The 17,902-nt window shown below is 33.3% G+C and overlaps 3 protein-coding genes and 1 long non-coding RNA gene across 4 annotated transcripts in view; 3 read left to right on the top strand and 1 right to left on the bottom strand.

Moving 5' to 3' along the window:
• Nucleotides 1-8,706, top strand: part of LOC147803175 (uncharacterized) — a 77,390-nt gene extending 68,684 nt beyond the window's left edge. Inside the window, exon 4 of the long non-coding RNA XR_015429825.1 lies at nucleotides 8,064-8,706. This is a non-coding gene — a long non-coding RNA (uncharacterized LOC147803175). The remainder of the gene's footprint in view (nucleotides 1-8,063) is intronic.
• The window catches only part of LOC107443297 (very long chain fatty acid elongase 4), a 47,527-nt gene extending 38,294 nt beyond the window's left edge, over nucleotides 1-9,233 (bottom strand). The window contains exons 1-2 of the mRNA XM_087153529.1: nucleotides 9,144-9,233; nucleotides 2,904-2,996 (exon numbers count right to left, since the gene is read on the bottom strand). Coding sequence (XP_087009655.1) covers nucleotides 2,904-2,961 — 58 coding nt within the window. The 5' untranslated portion in view covers nucleotides 2,962-2,996; nucleotides 9,144-9,233. The remainder of the gene's footprint in view (nucleotides 1-2,903; nucleotides 2,997-9,143) is intronic.
• A 3,379-nt stretch (nucleotides 9,234-12,612) lies between these two features.
• Nucleotides 12,613-13,992, top strand: LOC147803174 (uncharacterized). Its single transcript, XM_087152947.1, has one exon. The coding sequence runs from the start codon at nucleotides 12,613-12,615 to the stop codon at nucleotides 13,990-13,992; it is 1,380 nt and encodes a 459-aa protein (XP_087009073.1).
• A 689-nt stretch (nucleotides 13,993-14,681) lies between these two features.
• Nucleotides 14,682-15,242, top strand: LOC147803173 (uncharacterized). Its single transcript, XM_087152946.1, has one exon. It carries the CDS (start codon nucleotides 14,682-14,684, stop codon nucleotides 15,240-15,242), a length of 561 nt encoding a protein of 186 aa, XP_087009072.1.
• Nucleotides 15,243-17,902: the final 2,660 nt, after the last annotated feature.

The following is a 17,902-nucleotide window of genomic DNA, read 5'->3' as shown; positions in this document are numbered from 1 at the left end:
ATAGCATTTTATTGAAACCAGTGGTTGGAAATAGAGAACTACAAATACATAGTTCTGTAGTCGCTACTTTTTTTCGTAGTTTTTAATGTAGTGAGCAATCCAAAAACACAGTAGTACCTACTCTAATTTTTTGAATTTGATGGGTGCGCAGGAAAATGCTGTTGCAACTGACCTTTAACGGAAATTACGTAATTAAAATCACGTGTAACTACTATTTAAACTAGTCATTACGAAAAATAGATTATTAATCACTTCCGTCGCCCTTTCAAACGGGAATGCACACTTGTGATGCAAACATGTTATTTCGAAAAAATGGAACGTATTTTCGATGTATTTAATATCTCAGGGGAAATTTTAGAAAAAGCATTAAGCAGTACAAAATAGCAATTATTTGATAATTTTGTTTATCTTAAATTAAATATTCGCTGTCTAAAAAGTCATAAAGCGTTGGAAGTGAAATCAACAAATTCGAAAAAAAAAATTTGGAATAACCAACTGGCTCATTAATAAATATTTCTTAGTTATTCTCTTTTAATTAATGTGAACCAATTTCTTATTCAAAACCATTTTGAACATCGATTTAAATTAAGTTCTCCAGCAAACTTCGTCGCCTTAAAGTAGCAAAGTAGTTACTAATTCCAAAGTAGTTTGCAGTGACTACATTTAAAAAAAAAATTCGTCTTAGTTAACCACAGTTGTAACAAAGTAGTTGTAGCTGTAGTAATGTAGTTTTTCTGATAACTGAATTAAACATTTCCACTTTCATGCAGATAAAATTAAGCACTTAACGTATATTGATGTTTAATGCAATTAGAATGAGAATTCGAAATTTATTTTTAAAGGAACAAAGAACAAAATTTTTAAGAAAACTTGAACTTCTTAAAGAACAATATTGTTTTTCAATCTTTGAAACATGCTTAAAAACTATCAATTTCGCCAAATTAGCTACACACTTACATCAAACTCTGCACATCAACGGAACCCACTTTATAAATGAGCATATCAATTAACTATTAATTATTTAGAAACTATTTTATGAGAAAACATTGTTTTATTTTAAAATTAGGTTTCATGTCAGACAGTGTTGAATATAGTTCTGGTGTATGCAATCTAATCTAGCGGAATCTAGTCTAATTCTGGTGTATGTATAAACTTTAAGGGCTGAGAAGAAAAGGGCAAAAAATAAGCAATTAAAATGGAACGATGTATCTTTATTAATAAATTTGGTCATTTCATTAAATGGTGAATAAGGTTCGTTTATAAATACATGTCTTTATCATTCAATCATATATACATTTATGCCTTATTTTCCTTATCATAAGGTACAATATTCAATCAAACTTGATACTATAAAATATGATTTTTTTTGTTACTAAAAAAGGGATAGTAAAATTATCTTTATCACTAAAAAGATTTTGAAACTTATCGAAGTCTAATAAATACTAGATTAGTATTATCTAAATTGAAGTGATTTCGAAATTAGGAAAACTCTGAACTGCCTGAATATTTTTGGCGAACATAAAGGAATCAGAAATTGTTGAAGCAACTGTGAATGACCGAAATGAGTGAATGTTGATAATCACACGGTAGCTTTGGAAAATGTCCGAAATATATATATAAAGATCTAGTTAAGTGCCCTAAGTGCTTTGAGGTCAAGTGCCCAGTATGCATGTAACACTCCGAACACTGATGTTTTTCCTCAGCAAATATTAAAATATAATAATATCTATGAGCAAAATAATAGGATATAACCAATATTATGGACATTCACCAAAGCGACTATGTGATTGACGACATTCACCTCTTGATTTCGGTCATTTACTGTAACACGTACATGCATTTAAATGTTGTTGTTTTTTATATTTACTTGCATTTTACTAAAATAAGTTCATAAAAAACCAATACTAAAACAATAATGGTTTATCAGATTGAATATAAATATAATTAAAAGTTTCAAAAATCATAGCTGGTAAAAAAACAAATGTTCCAATTCTTGGTGATTTTTTCCACGGAACCTTAGGGTTCTGTGTGACATCTTTTGAAAACCGCTTGTGTATAGTATACAAACTTCAAGCAGTTCCTCTACATAATAATGGTTTGGTAATTCTGAATAATCAGGATAATCTTTTTAAGTAAACGATGGGTAGTTAAGAATGATGTAATATGGACGTAACATTCACGTGAACAAGCGTCATTGCAACATACCATTATCCCATATTATTCAGACTTAATGGGTCATTAATAATAGTCGACTGGGAAAAAACATCAGTGTATGTAATGCCAAGTTATGACCCTCTAGGGAGAAGACAGCAGTCAAGGAGTAACGGAGTCTTGTATACCATGATAAACAAATCTATGGGAAATACCGATCAATGGTCATCTATGAAGGGAATACCGAGCAAGTGCTTACTGAGCAATGGCTCATACATCTTTAGTACCCGGTTAAACCAATAACCGCGGCCTTTCTTGTGAAGTACAAGAAAGTATTTTGAGCATGCAACATGAAATAAATATATTTCACTCATTGTCTTTTTGCATTGCCTGGACATTGTATACAATGTCAAATTTCCCCCTTTGCTATTAATGTATTTTTGAAATATTATGTAGATTGGGAATACTATCACTTATTTATACTATACTATCACTTTGAATTATCAATTATGATTTATTAAATGAAAAGGTATTTTTAAAAAAAAATTGAAAAATTCTTTTTACTGAATCTTAACTAATGAACAAACTAATCCTACACTCGCGTGTATTTAGAAATTTTTGAGCCTAGCTAAAATTAAAAATAGGAGATTGCATCATTCAACCTACTGCGTCCTGTCTAATAATGATAATTTCTGACTCAATTAGAGGCCGTTTAAAAGGATATACTTCGGGTTGAGAGAATAATGACTTACCAGTGCTGAACAGGAAGTGCTGAACAGCGTCGTATTTTTCAGAAATCATGTGCGCCATAGCAGGTTTCTCAGATATTCCGGCTGTATTTAGATCTAAAAAAAAAATCATTATAAAAAAAAATCATGATCCTACTGAATTGAATCCAACGGCAAATGAAACGTAACATGAATTGTCTGTTTGAAATAAAGGAAAAGTTTGTTTAGGGATCTATAGGTACTATTAAGCTAGATTACACTGCGATGTAAAAACAGTTGAACCCTGACTTCATTCAAGAAGTTTCTTTTATAAAATAACAGAATATGTTTCTAGTTTTCACACCCTTCTCCTAAACCGATTTCTGAGCGGGGACAGCTTTCTTTCCTTATGTGTTTATCACTTTTCGATACTTTAAATGCTTATGTACATAAAAAACAAAAATTTAACTTAGCAAAATTGAATGCGAGTCAATATATAACTTGTTAACAATATGTAACTTTATATCATGTAAGAGTACAAATTGCAAGTGGTTTTTTAAATTTTATCTCTTTGTGGTCTTTTAAATTTTATCTTATCTGTTTATAGTGGTTTTTTAATTTAAAAAAAAAAAACTTTGAATGTTATGATTTTTAGGCAATATCTACTAGCTTTTTCAATTTTTTAATTACATTTACTCATTTTTTATCCTTTGACATCAAATAAAGCGGGAGCTTGTAAAATGAAGATCATCAGGGAAAAATAAAATTTTCTGCAACAATGGTAAAACCGTCATTAGTTAAAGCAAAAGAAATTGAAAAAAATTCTCGTTAGAACCAATTAAAATTCGCAATAATTAGAATCTCAAAAAAAAAAAAAAATGAGCTAGTGTTAAGTAAATGAATGAAAATGGACTTTCAACTAGTCAAATTTCAACTCTGTAGTCGCAAGCTGTCAATCGCCTCACCTGGCATTTTTTACTACAAATTTAACAGCTGATAATTCTTGAACTAAAAATCGAATAACATTTTTTTATATGCCATTGTATTACTTGGATAACTTTTTCATAGTTTCGTCAATTCTAGTTTCAAAGTCTCATAATATTTTTGCAGAAAAACAAAAATGTAAGGTAAAGTTGAACACCGTACGATTTTTTTTAATAGAGAGAGACTTTGGAATGCGTAGCAATGAACAAGAATATACTTTGTGCTTATTCGATGGTTATGTTTGTCTGCGGTATCTAAAAGCTATGTCGTATCTGTTGTAACTCCGGAACAATTTGTGCTAGAAAGTTGGAGATCGACTACAAGCAGTAATTTTTTACCTAAAAAAATTTCCCTTTAGTTAGTCCGTGCTGGAAAGATTTTTTTTTTCCTTCTCATTAGTTTAGCATCAGTCATTCTTACAAATTTAACTGTTTCGGAGCATGTTCTCTTATGTCTGGTCCCCGATCCGAAAAAAATGTTTAAATAGCATTAGTAATTGTTATAAATCTAAATGTGAACGATTCTGTTAAGTTTTTCTGAGTTTCGTTGTTTAATTATTTTTTACAAACTTATTGATCAACGTGGATGGCTTGTGGATCGATGACGTCACCCTACTAATATTTCTAAAGACCATCTGACCACCACGAGTTTATTTCGTTTATAGTTGAGTTTTTAAAACTCAATTCTACAGAATAAACAAGCTGTATTCAAAGTTAAGAGAGAAAAGGTGCTGATTCATTCAGGAGAACCATCAGATGAAAATATTAATTGTGTCAATTTTATGCATTATTTCGGATCAGAGTCTGTAGTTGAAAGAGCGGATTTATCATTTCTTTCATAGTCCCATTTTTGAACAATTTTGCTTGAAAAATACTACGATGTGAAAGTATCTGTACAATATTTATGAAACGAATTTTAAAATCTACTCTCGAACCAGCTTGTCGTCAAATTCAGGTTTTATAATTATAAATACGTAACAAAACAATTAGTGTGTTATTTAAAACTTTCAGAAACTGATTTTATTTCAAACAAAAATAGTTTTATCCGATCAGTTTGAAGTGTGTCGTTTAAAACTTAAAAAATGCGTTGAAAAAAAATTTCTGAATAAATTTTTTTACAAGAGCGGATTTTTACGAGCTGATGGAAAATCAGAGAATTAACTTTAAATATGCTAATTAATTAATGCTAATAATAATTTATAATATTACGAACACAAAAACCTGCTTTCATTGAATTTCTTTTCTTTCCATGAGTTTTGATTTCTCATGAAAATATGAGTGAAGTAGTCTGAACCTTGAAAGACATGTTCGGAGAGTGGTCGAAAAATCAAATCCCTAAATTAATTTTATTTCCATTTTTTTGAGTTAGCGAAATAAAAAAATTTGTTCACTCGAACTCTGATAAAACTCGATTATACAAAGAAAATTTTATGCAAATGAAATTATTTTCAATTTTCCTTGATTATTTTATTTAATAAATGATCGGAAATTTTTTGAAACGTTAAGTATACAAAATCTTACCTCATTGTAGGCTATGGAAAGTTAAAATAAAAAATTTCTACGAAAATCGGTCAAATAGATTACAAGACACCAGATTTTAAATAGGTGACTTATTTTATATTTTAAACCTCAGGACCTATTTGAGCGGATTTGTTCAAAACTTTTATTTTAACATTTAAATCTACATTATTCAAACCGATGTAAAAAACTGTCTAACTTTCAATTAGAAACTTTTTAGAATTCTTTTTAAGCAAAACAGCATTTAAAAAATGATTATTGAAAATTATTTTTTACGTGAAATAATGGTTGGATAAATTAATTTTTTTAATTGTGTTTAAAAACTCTTTTAATTCGTTTGAACCGTATATCTCAATGGTAATATCATTCCGTAAATATTAAATAAAAATTTATGCGTATTGACATTACCGATTTTCCAAAAATTTGCGTATAATTTACGGGGAATTCTACACTGATGTGCAAAACTTAAGCAACAAGTGGTTTTTCGGCCACAGCTCCCCAGCAAAGTATAAGATATCCATGAAATTGCAGTATAATGTGCACGTAATTCAGTAGAAAGATTATTTGTATGTAAAATTTTAGAAATAAAACGTCGTAGGTGATGTAAGTGTACGTAAACCTTATGGATAGGCGCGCAGGTCAAAGCTGTGATAAAAGGATGAGGAGCACCGTAGTTAAAGACATTCGCTGCAACTGCAAGTGATTTGTTTTGTGAAACATGTCAAGAAATCATTTAGACGACTTTACTCGAAGAAGAATGATTGGGAAGCTTGAGGAGCGGCGTAGTGTGACCAGTGTCGCCAAAGAGTTCGGGATCAACAAAAGTGTTGTTTCTCGTGCTTGGAATGCCTTTAAAACTACTGGTTCAGCTGTTCGGAAGGTTGGTGGTGGCCGTCCAAGGAAAACAGCACCAAGAGATGACCGTTACATTGTCCTCCAGACGAAAAGAAACCGTTTTCAGTCAGCGAGCGCCATATCTCAGCCACTGTGCACAGCCACAGAACAAGTATCAAGATTTACAGTGGCCAGACGCCTCCACAAAGGTGGTTTATTTGGAGGACGTCCTGAACGCTGCATACCTTTAAAAGTTAGCCATCGGAGGCACCGTTTAGAGTGGTGCAGAGAACACGAAACCTGGACACCTCATCAATGGAGTTGCGTCCTCTTCACAGATGAGAGTCGTTTTAGTGCTACAAGCGATTCTCAACGTCAGTTGATCTGGAGAGAGGTTGGATCTCGATTTCATCCCAATAACATCGCGGAAAGAGATCGTTACGGTGGTCCTGGAGTTGTCACCTGGGGTGGCATTATGTTGAACGAACGGACTGAGCTTCAGATCTTCCACCGAGGTTCTGTAACTGGAGACCACTACTGCAATGAGGTAATCCTATCCCATGAGCGTCTGTTTCGAGGGGCCATTGGACCAGACTTCATTTTTATGGATGGCAATGCCCGGTCACACCGTACTGCTAATGTTCAAGAGCTACTGGAAAGTGAAGATATCACACAAATGTATTGGCCAACTTACTCTCCAGATCTAAATCCCATAGAGCATGTGTGGGATGCATTAGGGAGACTTCTTGCGACACGTCAGTATCCTCCCGGTAACACCCATCAGTTGAAAGATGCGTTAAAGGAGGAATGGAGACATTTACCCCAAGAACTCCTGGATAATCTGGTGCTTAGCATGGAGAGAGGATGCCAAGCAACAATTACAGTAAGGGTAGGGCATATCCCATACTAGGGAACATCTGCCAGTAGTACTAACGCTTCTTCAGGCAATCATGTGTAACGCCACTATATGTCAAATAAAGCCTTTTTTGTTCCTTACCCTACTTTAAGTTTTATATTCATTTCTGCGCCGTTATTCTTTTACCATCGTTTAAGTACAAAATAATGTACATCATATTCAAATTTCATGTCAATCGGATGATTTCTTGTAGAGTAATGACAAAAAACGCACTTGTTGCTTAAGTCTTGCACACCAGTGTAGAAAAGGCTGATCGATTCGAATTCTGCTCCTGGTTGATACCCACCACAGTGTTGATACAGATCTTTGTAGATGGGTTAGAATCCTTTAGCCGTCTACCCAACCGTGTGTGGTTTCCGCTCCCATCACCCCATGTAACGCAAATGTGAATTCTTGAAAAGGTCCTCCGCGAAGTTTAGTTTGTCGAAATTCTTGATCTAGAAGGGTTTTTTTGTGTTCTAGGTTGGATTCAAAATTGCAATAACGATACGGAGTTGATTGTCATAAATTCAAAATTGGGTCGGCTGTTCAACGCATGCTCTAAAATAATACCGCAAGTGATCCTACATCTTCATCTTGGAATAAAATGCATATAAATTCTTTAAATTATTTACTTTTGGTCCCGGGTTTTTCACTGAAATTTATACCCTTTTTCGTTGGAATGAGAGATAATATTTTCTCATCATTAATTGATATTTTTGATACATATTATGCTACAACAAATTCATACGCAGTATGATGAAATTATAAAAATTTCTGAGTAACGACATAACAGTGTCAGTCGGACCTAAAATCTTTTAGTCTGCAAACTATTATTTTAAAAATTAGATTTAATTTAACACAGCAGAGTAAAATGCAGATAAAATTATGTATAAAAAATGTTCTTAAAATTTTTTTATTTTTCTTAAAGTAGAACAATTTAAGTTTTAAAAAATGTCTTTCTTTATTTTTCAGAATCCCACTATACTTGAAGTATATTATATAGAAATTCTGAAAATCATAACTTTTCGTTTGCTCATGCATATATCTGCAGATTGCAAAATTTTTTAAGAACCTAAAACAAATGTTAATTGGGTAAGTTTAGGAGTTAAAAATCATTTTTCGTTTTCCCTCTTCTTTTTTTAAATCTAAGATGAAAAATAATCAGCTACTTTGTTGGATGATTTCTGTTCCCTAAAGAGATGCTAATTTACAATCCAATGACCTTTAACGACTTACTCTCCTTATTTTTGGAGTGGCTGTTGTCGATCGCATTTAATTATTGTAAAATTTGTTACCTGAACTAAAAAATCATGTTTGCCGTCATTATAATTCACATACTCTTTACAATGGAAAGTATTTTGAGCCTATTTTAATATAAATAAAATATATATGGATGCAAAGATTAATTTTGGTATTCAAATAATGAAATAGTGGAACTAAATTAGGTAATCGTGTGTCGATAGTAAATAAATACAAGTAAATACGAAATAAATACAAAAGGAAAGAATATACATTCCGAAAAATAAATAACTGAATTTAATGTGATTGCAGTTGTTGTTAGTTATTGATTTCAGGTGTCAAACCAGTTACAGTTACAGCAGGAGCAAGTTTATATCTTTATAGAGATGGATAATGTAGTATCATATAAGTAAATTGCCTTCGCATAAAGAAGAAGATGTTCTTTTCTAGATTTTGACCAGAATTGGTATATTTTCATTTTCTATTGATTTATTCGTCTATTATTAAGTGGGAGAAGGGGTCTTTATTTTATGCGATATATAGCAAATTTAATTTAATGTTTCGCAAACCTGCTGTTGATACACAATCATGCAGCGTCATTTTTTGGTTTTTATCTAGTTTTACAGATAGAGATGCATCTTTTCAAGTAACAAGTTCTTTTTTTCGTGACAAGTTTCGTAAATTTTAAAAATAAATTCTAATAATTATCATAAATTATAAAAAATGAATACGACTAAAATAAGAAGTAAAATACATTTGATACATGAACACTATATGAATAAAATAGATATATGAATACAACAATAATCTTACCTAGGTACAGCTCCTCTCTGAATAGCCTTGAAATGAGGACACACTTTCTTTTCGTGGGTACTTATATTATCTAACCCCCTTCTTCCTTTATCACTATCATTAGTGTATAGATCGCCTTTAAAAAAAAAGAGGAAGCAACGTTTTCTTTTTTTTTTCAACACCATTGTGTAACTAATATTAACCAGGAAACTTTAACCAGGAAACTTTAAACAGGAAAGAAAAATATTTAATTTTCGTATTTATATTGGATTCATTTTTCAGAAAAACTGATGAAAGTTTAAAATAAAATAAAAATCGATGCTGATATCTTTTTAACAATATGATTTTTATGGGAAGAAAAGGGAGATATTTGGACAATGTTTCGGATATAGTCCTAAATTCGAGTAGTTATGGCTCATACATATTTTTAGAGTTTGTGAAAGTTATCGTGAAATTAAAATCAAATAATGGAAAAATAAAAACAGAGGGGACGTTGTTTATAAAAACCTCAGCTATTGTCCTATTCATTTATTCGGCTCATTCGTATGGAACTAAGAATTCAGAAGTTGAAAGAATGTGCGAGGTTGTAGATGTGTGAATAATCTTGTAAATATTCTGATACTAAATATCTCTGACGGACGCAAAATTAACAGTTTGATTAAAAAATTTGGAAGTTGCGTATTTATCTAATGTAATTTAGACAGAGAATAACGCTTAATCTATTTTTTTAAGGAAGACTTGGTTTAGCGACTTATTTGCTTATTTTGTGATCATCTTCTCGATCCTTTTGGCACCAAAGAGGTAGTTTTTGAAAATTCGAGTTTCCAAGCGATAGGACTCATATTTACGGAGTTATACGAGAATTGTGTAGAATCATGTCGAAAGTTCCGGTCTTTTTGTAGAAATACTTGTTGAACCACCGATAGATGGCAGCGTTTATTGTTAATTAAATTGTAACCGCAATTGTAAAAAGATATTGTTAAAAAAGAGACATCTACGCTTTTTGAATGTAGTAGTAGTAGTTGTAGTTGTAGCTGTAGTAGCCTTTTGTCCTGTATATCGTATGTTATAATATATTCTTTTATTGTCACTTACCCCTTTGTAATTATTGAGTAGTTTTCCTGTTTCTCAAGAAAACGAGTAAAATGATAAATTCACTAATAGTTTAGATATATCTTCGGCGTATTTCATAACCCATTAGAATTAATTAAACTCGAAAAGAGAAAGTTTTCTCGCCAAGCCTATATAAATATGAGTATTATGCAGCGCAAGAGAGTAATAGAGGTAATTAGTCTGCTTGTGACTGTTCTAGTAAGTTTATCGAATCTTCTGAGGTTACAAAGCCTGCGTTTTCTTGTGTACTACACTCTGCTGTTTGAGCTGTAATGGAGTGCTGGTAACATTCTGGAAGATTCTGCTAATAAATTTTTGGAGTCTTAAGGACTGTTTTTGGTCATCTCCAATCGAAACGGACCCCTACGCTCGGTACATTTTTGGGGTCAGAATCGGGGTTGGAGTGAATGCCAATCACAGGATCAGCGGCTACGGATAAGTGGATAGAGATCTCTCAGAAGAGGAAGGCCAAGAGGGACGCCAGTCAAGAGAAGATGGCTTCCAGCCAAGACAAGATGCAGTCCAAGATGGACGCTACTATAGAAGAGATGAAGGCTAAGTTAAACGCCGAACAGGAGCAGCTAGAAGAGATAAAGGCCATAATGGATGCCGGACAAGTAGAAGATAAGAAAGATCCTGTGTAAAGGAAATGCTTCAAGCAAAAAAAAATTAAAAAGCTGTGGAAATTAAAATAAATTCAGTAGAAGAAGAATTTTCAGAGATAAAAGAAAGAGTAGATAAAATTGAGAAAGATTTTGATAAGAAAGGGGATTCGAAAATTTAATGCTGGAAAAAGGGATTAGAATTCAAATCAGTTACTGAGGAAACTAAATTTATGTTTTGCAACATCTCAAAGTGTTATCAAACCTTCCTCCTTTGACGGGAAATCCTCTAGACTCCATATTAAACTCAACTCTCTATTGTCGATGAACTAACATGTAGAACTCAACGGCCTTTCATCTTGCCGCTCCTTTACGAGGAGATGCGGCAGACATCTTGGGAACGCATACCGAGGGACAGCGCCCTTTCATACTTTGGCGGAAAATGCTCTAGAGAACGCAGCCACCTGAAATTGAAGCCAATTGCAGGAAATATTGAAGGAAATGACGCCAATTTCTTCTTTGAACAAAACCGAAACTAATAACGTCGTCAGTAATAGCTCATCCGGTTCGGCAGATATTTTATTACAAACTCTTCAAATAAGAGTATTAGGGCCTTCGAAAACAAAAGTTGTTCGTTGTTTATGCGATTCAGCTTCGCAAAGATCGTATATAACTCGTGATGTTGCAGAATATTTAAACTTAAAAACTGATCATTCTGAATTTCTGACACACAGTTTATTTGGCGGTATTGGTACGGAAAAAATAAAACATTCAGCCTTAAAGTGTGAGCTTCAGGAAATTCGAGGAAATTTTTCGTGTGAAGCTGTATTATTAGATAAAGAAACTATTTGTGGTATGATTCCTAAAATAAGAAAATCTGATGTAGAATACTTCACTAATAATGGAATTTACTTGTCCGATAGTGAAAACGATAATTCGAACATATCAGTTCTTATTGGCGCTGATTATTTAGGAACATTTTTGACTGGTTCTATCAGCCAGCAACCAAATGGGTTAACTGCTGTCCAAACATACCTAGGGTGGGTAGTAATGGGGAAACCAGCATCCTATAAAAATAGTTCTACTCATGTTATGCCCATAATTTCGCTACATAGCGCTAGCAAAATTTGCGACCTTTGGTCATTCCGTAGAAAAAACAAAAACAGAAATTGATATTGAAACTTTATCTTTTTTCGAAAAAACTGTTAAATTTCGTGATAGTAGATATGAAGTTAATCTTCCATGGGTTGAAGGCCATCCGGAATTATGTGATTTGCGATATCAATCGGAGAAACGTTTAAACTCCATGACTTTGAAGCTCATCTCTTCGGGAAAATTTGATTCGTATGACAAAATTTTTAAGGAATGGGAACAAATGGGAATCATAGAACAAGTATCTAGTAATACAAATATAAAAAATTTATCTGACATAAAATGCCGATATCTTCCTCACAGAGCTGTTTATAGAGAGTCTAGTTTAACAACTAAATTTATTTGATGCTTCCTCGAAAGACGAAAATTCTGTTTCCTTAAATCAATGTTTAGCTACAGGTCCAAATTATATTGAATTGATTCCTTTCGTTCTAAATAAGTTTAGCAAAGAAAAAATTGGCGTCATTTCCGACATCCGCAAAGCATTCCTTCAAATAAGCGTGTCCCCTTCTGATAGAGATTTTCTTCGCTTTCTTTGGTGGGAAGATTTTGAAAAACGCAAAATTAAGATATACAAACATTGCAGAGTGGTATTCGGCCTTACATCGAGTCCGTTTTTGCTCATGGCAACAATCTATCACCATTTGGATAAAATGAAGGAAACTGAAAATGATATCGCTGTGAAATTGAAAGATGCATTTTACGTTGACAATGTAGTGACAAGCGTTGAAAACAAATGGGAATTACAGCGATTTTCAAAGACAGCTTGTCAAATTATGTCTCAAGCAGGGTTTGAGCTTACGGGTTGGGTTTCTTCCTCACAGGGTGAAAAACAAAATCGAGATTTAAAAGAATATAGATATTCTCCTGTTCTCGGACTTTTATGGCAACCCAATTTAGATACAATAGCATGTGATATTAGCAGCGTCACAACTGAAGTACATAACAAATGTACAAAACGGCAACTTTTGTCGATTTCCCAAAAAATATTTGACCCAATCGGTTTTACCGCACCCGTGACGCTCATTCCAAAGCTTCTAATGCAAAGAGCATGGAAAAATGATAAGCTGGGATGGGATCATAAACTTCCATCTGAAATAGTGGAGGAATTTAAAAACTGGCTATCCAGCTTAAGATTTTTGAATATAATTCAAATTTCGCGTTATTTTGGAGGACTAATTAATAAATCAACTACTACTATTCACATGTTTAGTGACGCTAGTGGGAAAGCCTTCGCGGCGTGTGTATTTTTGCGAATTGAATGCGAAAAAGAAGTTCAAATTAAATTAGTGCAGGCAAAATCACGAGTCGCTCCTCTAAAAAAGGATCCCATCACCAAAATCAAAACTGAAATGTCTATTCCAAAATTAGAACTTTTAGCTGCACTGATAGGTACTCGTCTTGTTCAGACAGTCAAGACATCATTAAACATTTCTGATATCGAAACCTTCTATTGGACTGACTCTAAAGTGATTCTTTGTTGGATCAAAAATCCCGGAACATGGAAAACTTTTGTGAACAACCGAATACAAGAAATTCACTTGAACTCATCTAAAGAACATTGGTGTTATATCCCATCTCAAATGAATGCAGCGGACATCGCTTCTCGTGGATGTAACGCACAAACTCTTTTCAGTCTTCGTTGGTGGGAGGGTCCCACATGGTTAAAAAATCGAGACTCTTGGCCAAACACTCACAATGCTGATTTCTCAGACGCTTTAGAACTTGCTACCTTGGAGAAAAAACCTACAGTTTCGACGAATCTTTCGTTAGGTAATTCCGAACCTAATTTTTTCGAATGGACTAAGCGAATTTCGAAATTTTCTACAATCGTTCGAATTTTGGCCTATGTTAAACGATTTATCTTCAATGCTAAATCAGTAGTAAATAAACAGAATGACTCCCTCTTGAATGGATACTTAAAAGAAGAGAGCTCACCAAATCTGAGCTCGATATACTCCTTTTCATACAAAATGACTCATTTGGGAAAAATCGTCGACTGATACCTCCCAATTTCATCATTTACCGCGACTCTAGTGGTCTTCTAAGAGTTGAGACAAAACTTGTCTCGACTGGTGATGGTGATTTTTTCAGACGTCCTATCCTGTTGCCTGACAGGAATGAACTAGTTTTCAAACTCATCGAAGAGACTCATCGGACCTACAGCCATGTAGGTGTGCAGACACTTGTCACAACCCTTCGTGAAAAGTACTGGATTTTGCGATCAAGAAAAACCGTTCGATCAGTTGTTTCCAAATGTGTAATTTGCCAAAGATTTAAATCCAAATCTGCTACGACGATGTTTGCTCCTCTTCCAGAAGAACGTGTGCGAATATCAGCAGTGTTCGAAACAACTGGAGTTGATTTAGCTGGCCCTTTGGTTCTGCGAAATCGTGACAAAGTTTGGATTGCAATCTTCACGTGTGCCGTGTACCGTGCGGTACATTTCGAACTTGTTTCGGACATCTCCACTCAAAGTTTTCTTCTCGCATTGAGACGATTCATTTCACGTCGAGGTCGAGTAAAATCAATCTATTCAAATAATGGCAAAAACTTTGTTGGTGCAAACAACGAACTGAAAAGTATAGACTGGAATGTCATCATTGCTCACTCAGATTTGAAAAAAATCTCCTGGCATTTCAACCCACCTACCGCTGCTTGGTAGGGGGGTTGGTGGGAGAGGGTGGTAAGAATGTTGAAGGAATTGTTGAGACGCAATTTAGGAAAAGCGTGTCTTAACTACGAAGAACTGTACACCGTTGTGTGTGAATGTGAAGCTCTACTTAATAGTAGACCTCTTACTTACCTCTCCGAAGAACCATCAGATCTAGTGCCATTAACTCCTTCTCTCTTTTTACAGGATCAGACTGAATTTTGTGTTGATGATCTCGATCAGAATGATATGCAGAATCTTCGCAAACACGCGAAACACCTTCACTCCATTAAGCAAAAACTAAAAACACGTTTCTATAAAGAATATATTTCGCTCCTTAAGCAATCCAGACACTCTCATCAATCCCCACTTGAAGTGGGAGATATGGTTCTAATCAGTTCAGATAATAAAAAACGTGTTGATTGGCCTCTAGCCAAAGTAATTGAAATTTATAAAGGACGTGATGGTGTTTCCCGAGTTGCGAAGGTTAAGACTCAAAATGGTGAAATAGTTCGACCATTTCAACGATTATTTCGTTTAGAAACAACAGGTATTGCAGGTAAAATTCTAAGATCAACAGTCAAACCTGTTAAGCTGTAATCTTCAATTTTGTATTATACTTTAACTTTTATTTAAAATTTTTGATAATTTTAAACTTTAACCTTTTGCTGTTAGAGGATGTTGCATCTTCCTTCCATTAAATTAAATTTTTACCTTGCGATCGATGGCTCAGTGTGCGCATCTGTAAGGATACATAGCTTTTCTCTTCAGTCTTTTGTTTGTTGTCGTTTCGTTAAGTTTAAATAAAAAAAACACTAAAAAATAGATTCCACTAGCGATCTGCCCCAAACCCCCCAAGGCGAAATTTGAGGGAGGATAACGAAGGGGTAAGTGTGAATAGAAGACTTGACAAGAGTAATAGTCAACTGGAGGGGTTTAATAGGGGTTACTTTCAAATTTTGCTTGGCTTATTTGTAAGTAGCCAAGAACTTAAGAAGGATTTTTACAGCAAGAAAGGTTAACATAAATTTTGTTCTTGGCTCGTCGTGAATTTCCCCAAAACTCACATCGGACATTTGGCGATTTTATCGAATTTCCTCCTGTAGGCATCGCCACTACTAAGATGCACGATTATGTTGTAGATACATATGCTGATAAGGATTCTTAAGAATTTTATTTTTGCATAATAACCATAACTGTGCACATTGTTTTAAATATGAGGGACTCGCTTCCAAGGAGGGAAAAACCACTATAGAAAAAAAAATAGGCTATATTAAGAAATGTTTATTACTACAGTATATGTCAATATTACCACACAAAAAATTATGTTTAATTGAAAGAATTTGGCACGTAAAAGGGCAATTCAAATAGTTGATATTGTAATTTTTATATTTTACTCAGATCTCAATATTTAAGTTGTTTACAAAATAAAATACACAAAAGAGTAAACATCATTTTTAGTTTATTTGTCATCATGATACTATTCTTTATAATAAAAGAACACAAAGTATGAAAGTTTTTAGAGTATTTTAAATATAACTACAGTCAGACATTTAACCGATTCCTTAGCAGTTCGTAACTAAGCACGTTAATAGTACACATTATGATTTTTTAAAAATGGTAATACAAACGAAAACGATCGGTCATAAATTAAATACTTAATTCAATAAATTTTAACAGAATTAGTAAAGAATTAAAAGTAAGTTAGATTTCAAAAAAAAAAAACAAATTAATTAAAAATAGAGCTGCTTACAAATTTCCTCAAACTGTACATACATACTTTACATCTTATCTTATTTAAAATAGTCATTTATGCAGGTCTGTCTCGTTTTTGGTTTCATTTTTCGAACAATGTCTTCTAGATTTTGTAACTTCTCGAAATGTTCCTCAGCTCCCTCATGGTTTTTAAAAAAATTTCACATGTCATTTATTGCATTGAAGGCTTCCACTTGGGTTACAGCTACTGGCTCAGGATCACTCTTATTGTCTTCACTGTCCACAACTTATGAAACAATTTCAGAAATTGCAACTTGTTCATTGGCTGCAACATTTTCCTTGAACTCGAGAGGGGTAATTGCCTTGTAAGGAAGTTAAATTAGCTTTTGTTAGAAAAGAGCTCCCCTCGCTTCAGATAAAAATGACCTTATAAGCGATAACAATGTTTAAAACTTGACCATATATCCGATAATCTGTAACAAAGAATTCCTATTCAGTGAGCCGGGACTTTGGAAAAGTGACCTTATATGCGGGTAACCTTATATCGAGGTCTGGCTGTATTAATAATAATTCACTATATTTTGTACTCAAATAATTGACATAATCATAGGAGTTAACTAAATATTTATTCAAAATATAAAGTTAGCTGCCATTGTATAAAAATTATGTTTGCGGCAATATGTATGAAATCTCAGAGTGTATGAGATGATAACCTATAGATTTTAATAAAAGAAGAGCTAGCATAGGCCATAATGGAGAGGAAAACCACGAAATCCTCCCATGGTTAGTCTGATACCAAGGGAACTCTAATCCATGATCCGTCTACCACTGAGGATATTTCACGTCAGCACTGTGGTAGTTTTAAATCTGTACTCTAAAGATACTTGGATACCCAAAATAATGATGACTCAGGAGAAACGAACACAACGTTTATTTCATATGGACAGCACAAGAGGGAATAAAAATATAACAAATATGAGAAAGTAAATAATTGGCACAGCGCCATCTATTGATATTAATTTTAAACATAAATTTTAGATATAATTTAACACTCCCCACCATGCATCCATTTATTGGATGCATTAAATATTCATTTCACTTCTAGATTATACAGTCTTTCAATAGGTCTTTTAACAACATTGTTTTCCAATTGAATCTCACATGATCTAATTTTTCCATCTCTACCTGTATACAAACTTTTAATCCTTCCTAATTTCCAATTATGGCGCTTAACATTATCTTCTCTCACGAGAACAACATCATCAACTTTATAAGTATTCAAATTTTTTGATTGTTTAGAAAACATAACAGATCTTAACTCTAATAAATATTCCTTAAAAAATCTTTTCCAAAAATGATCCAACAATAGTAATCTATATTTCCACTTTTTAGTTAATTCCACCTTATTTGACATTAAATTCAGATTATTTGGAGAAGGTAAAGTAGTTAAACGTGACCCAACAGTAAAATGTGAAGGAGTTAAGGGGTCAGGCTCATGTAAATCATTATAAACATAAGTTAATGGTCTGGAGTTAATAACCGAT

Source organism: Parasteatoda tepidariorum, chromosome 10, assembly GCF_982258835.1.
Source record: "Parasteatoda tepidariorum strain Cologne lab strain chromosome 10, Ptep-v5.0, whole genome shotgun sequence".
Taxonomy (NCBI): domain Eukaryota; kingdom Metazoa; phylum Arthropoda; class Arachnida; order Araneae; family Theridiidae; genus Parasteatoda; species Parasteatoda tepidariorum.
The sequence above is the reverse complement of the archived record's forward strand: the minus strand, read 5'-3'. Positions and strand labels throughout refer to the sequence as shown.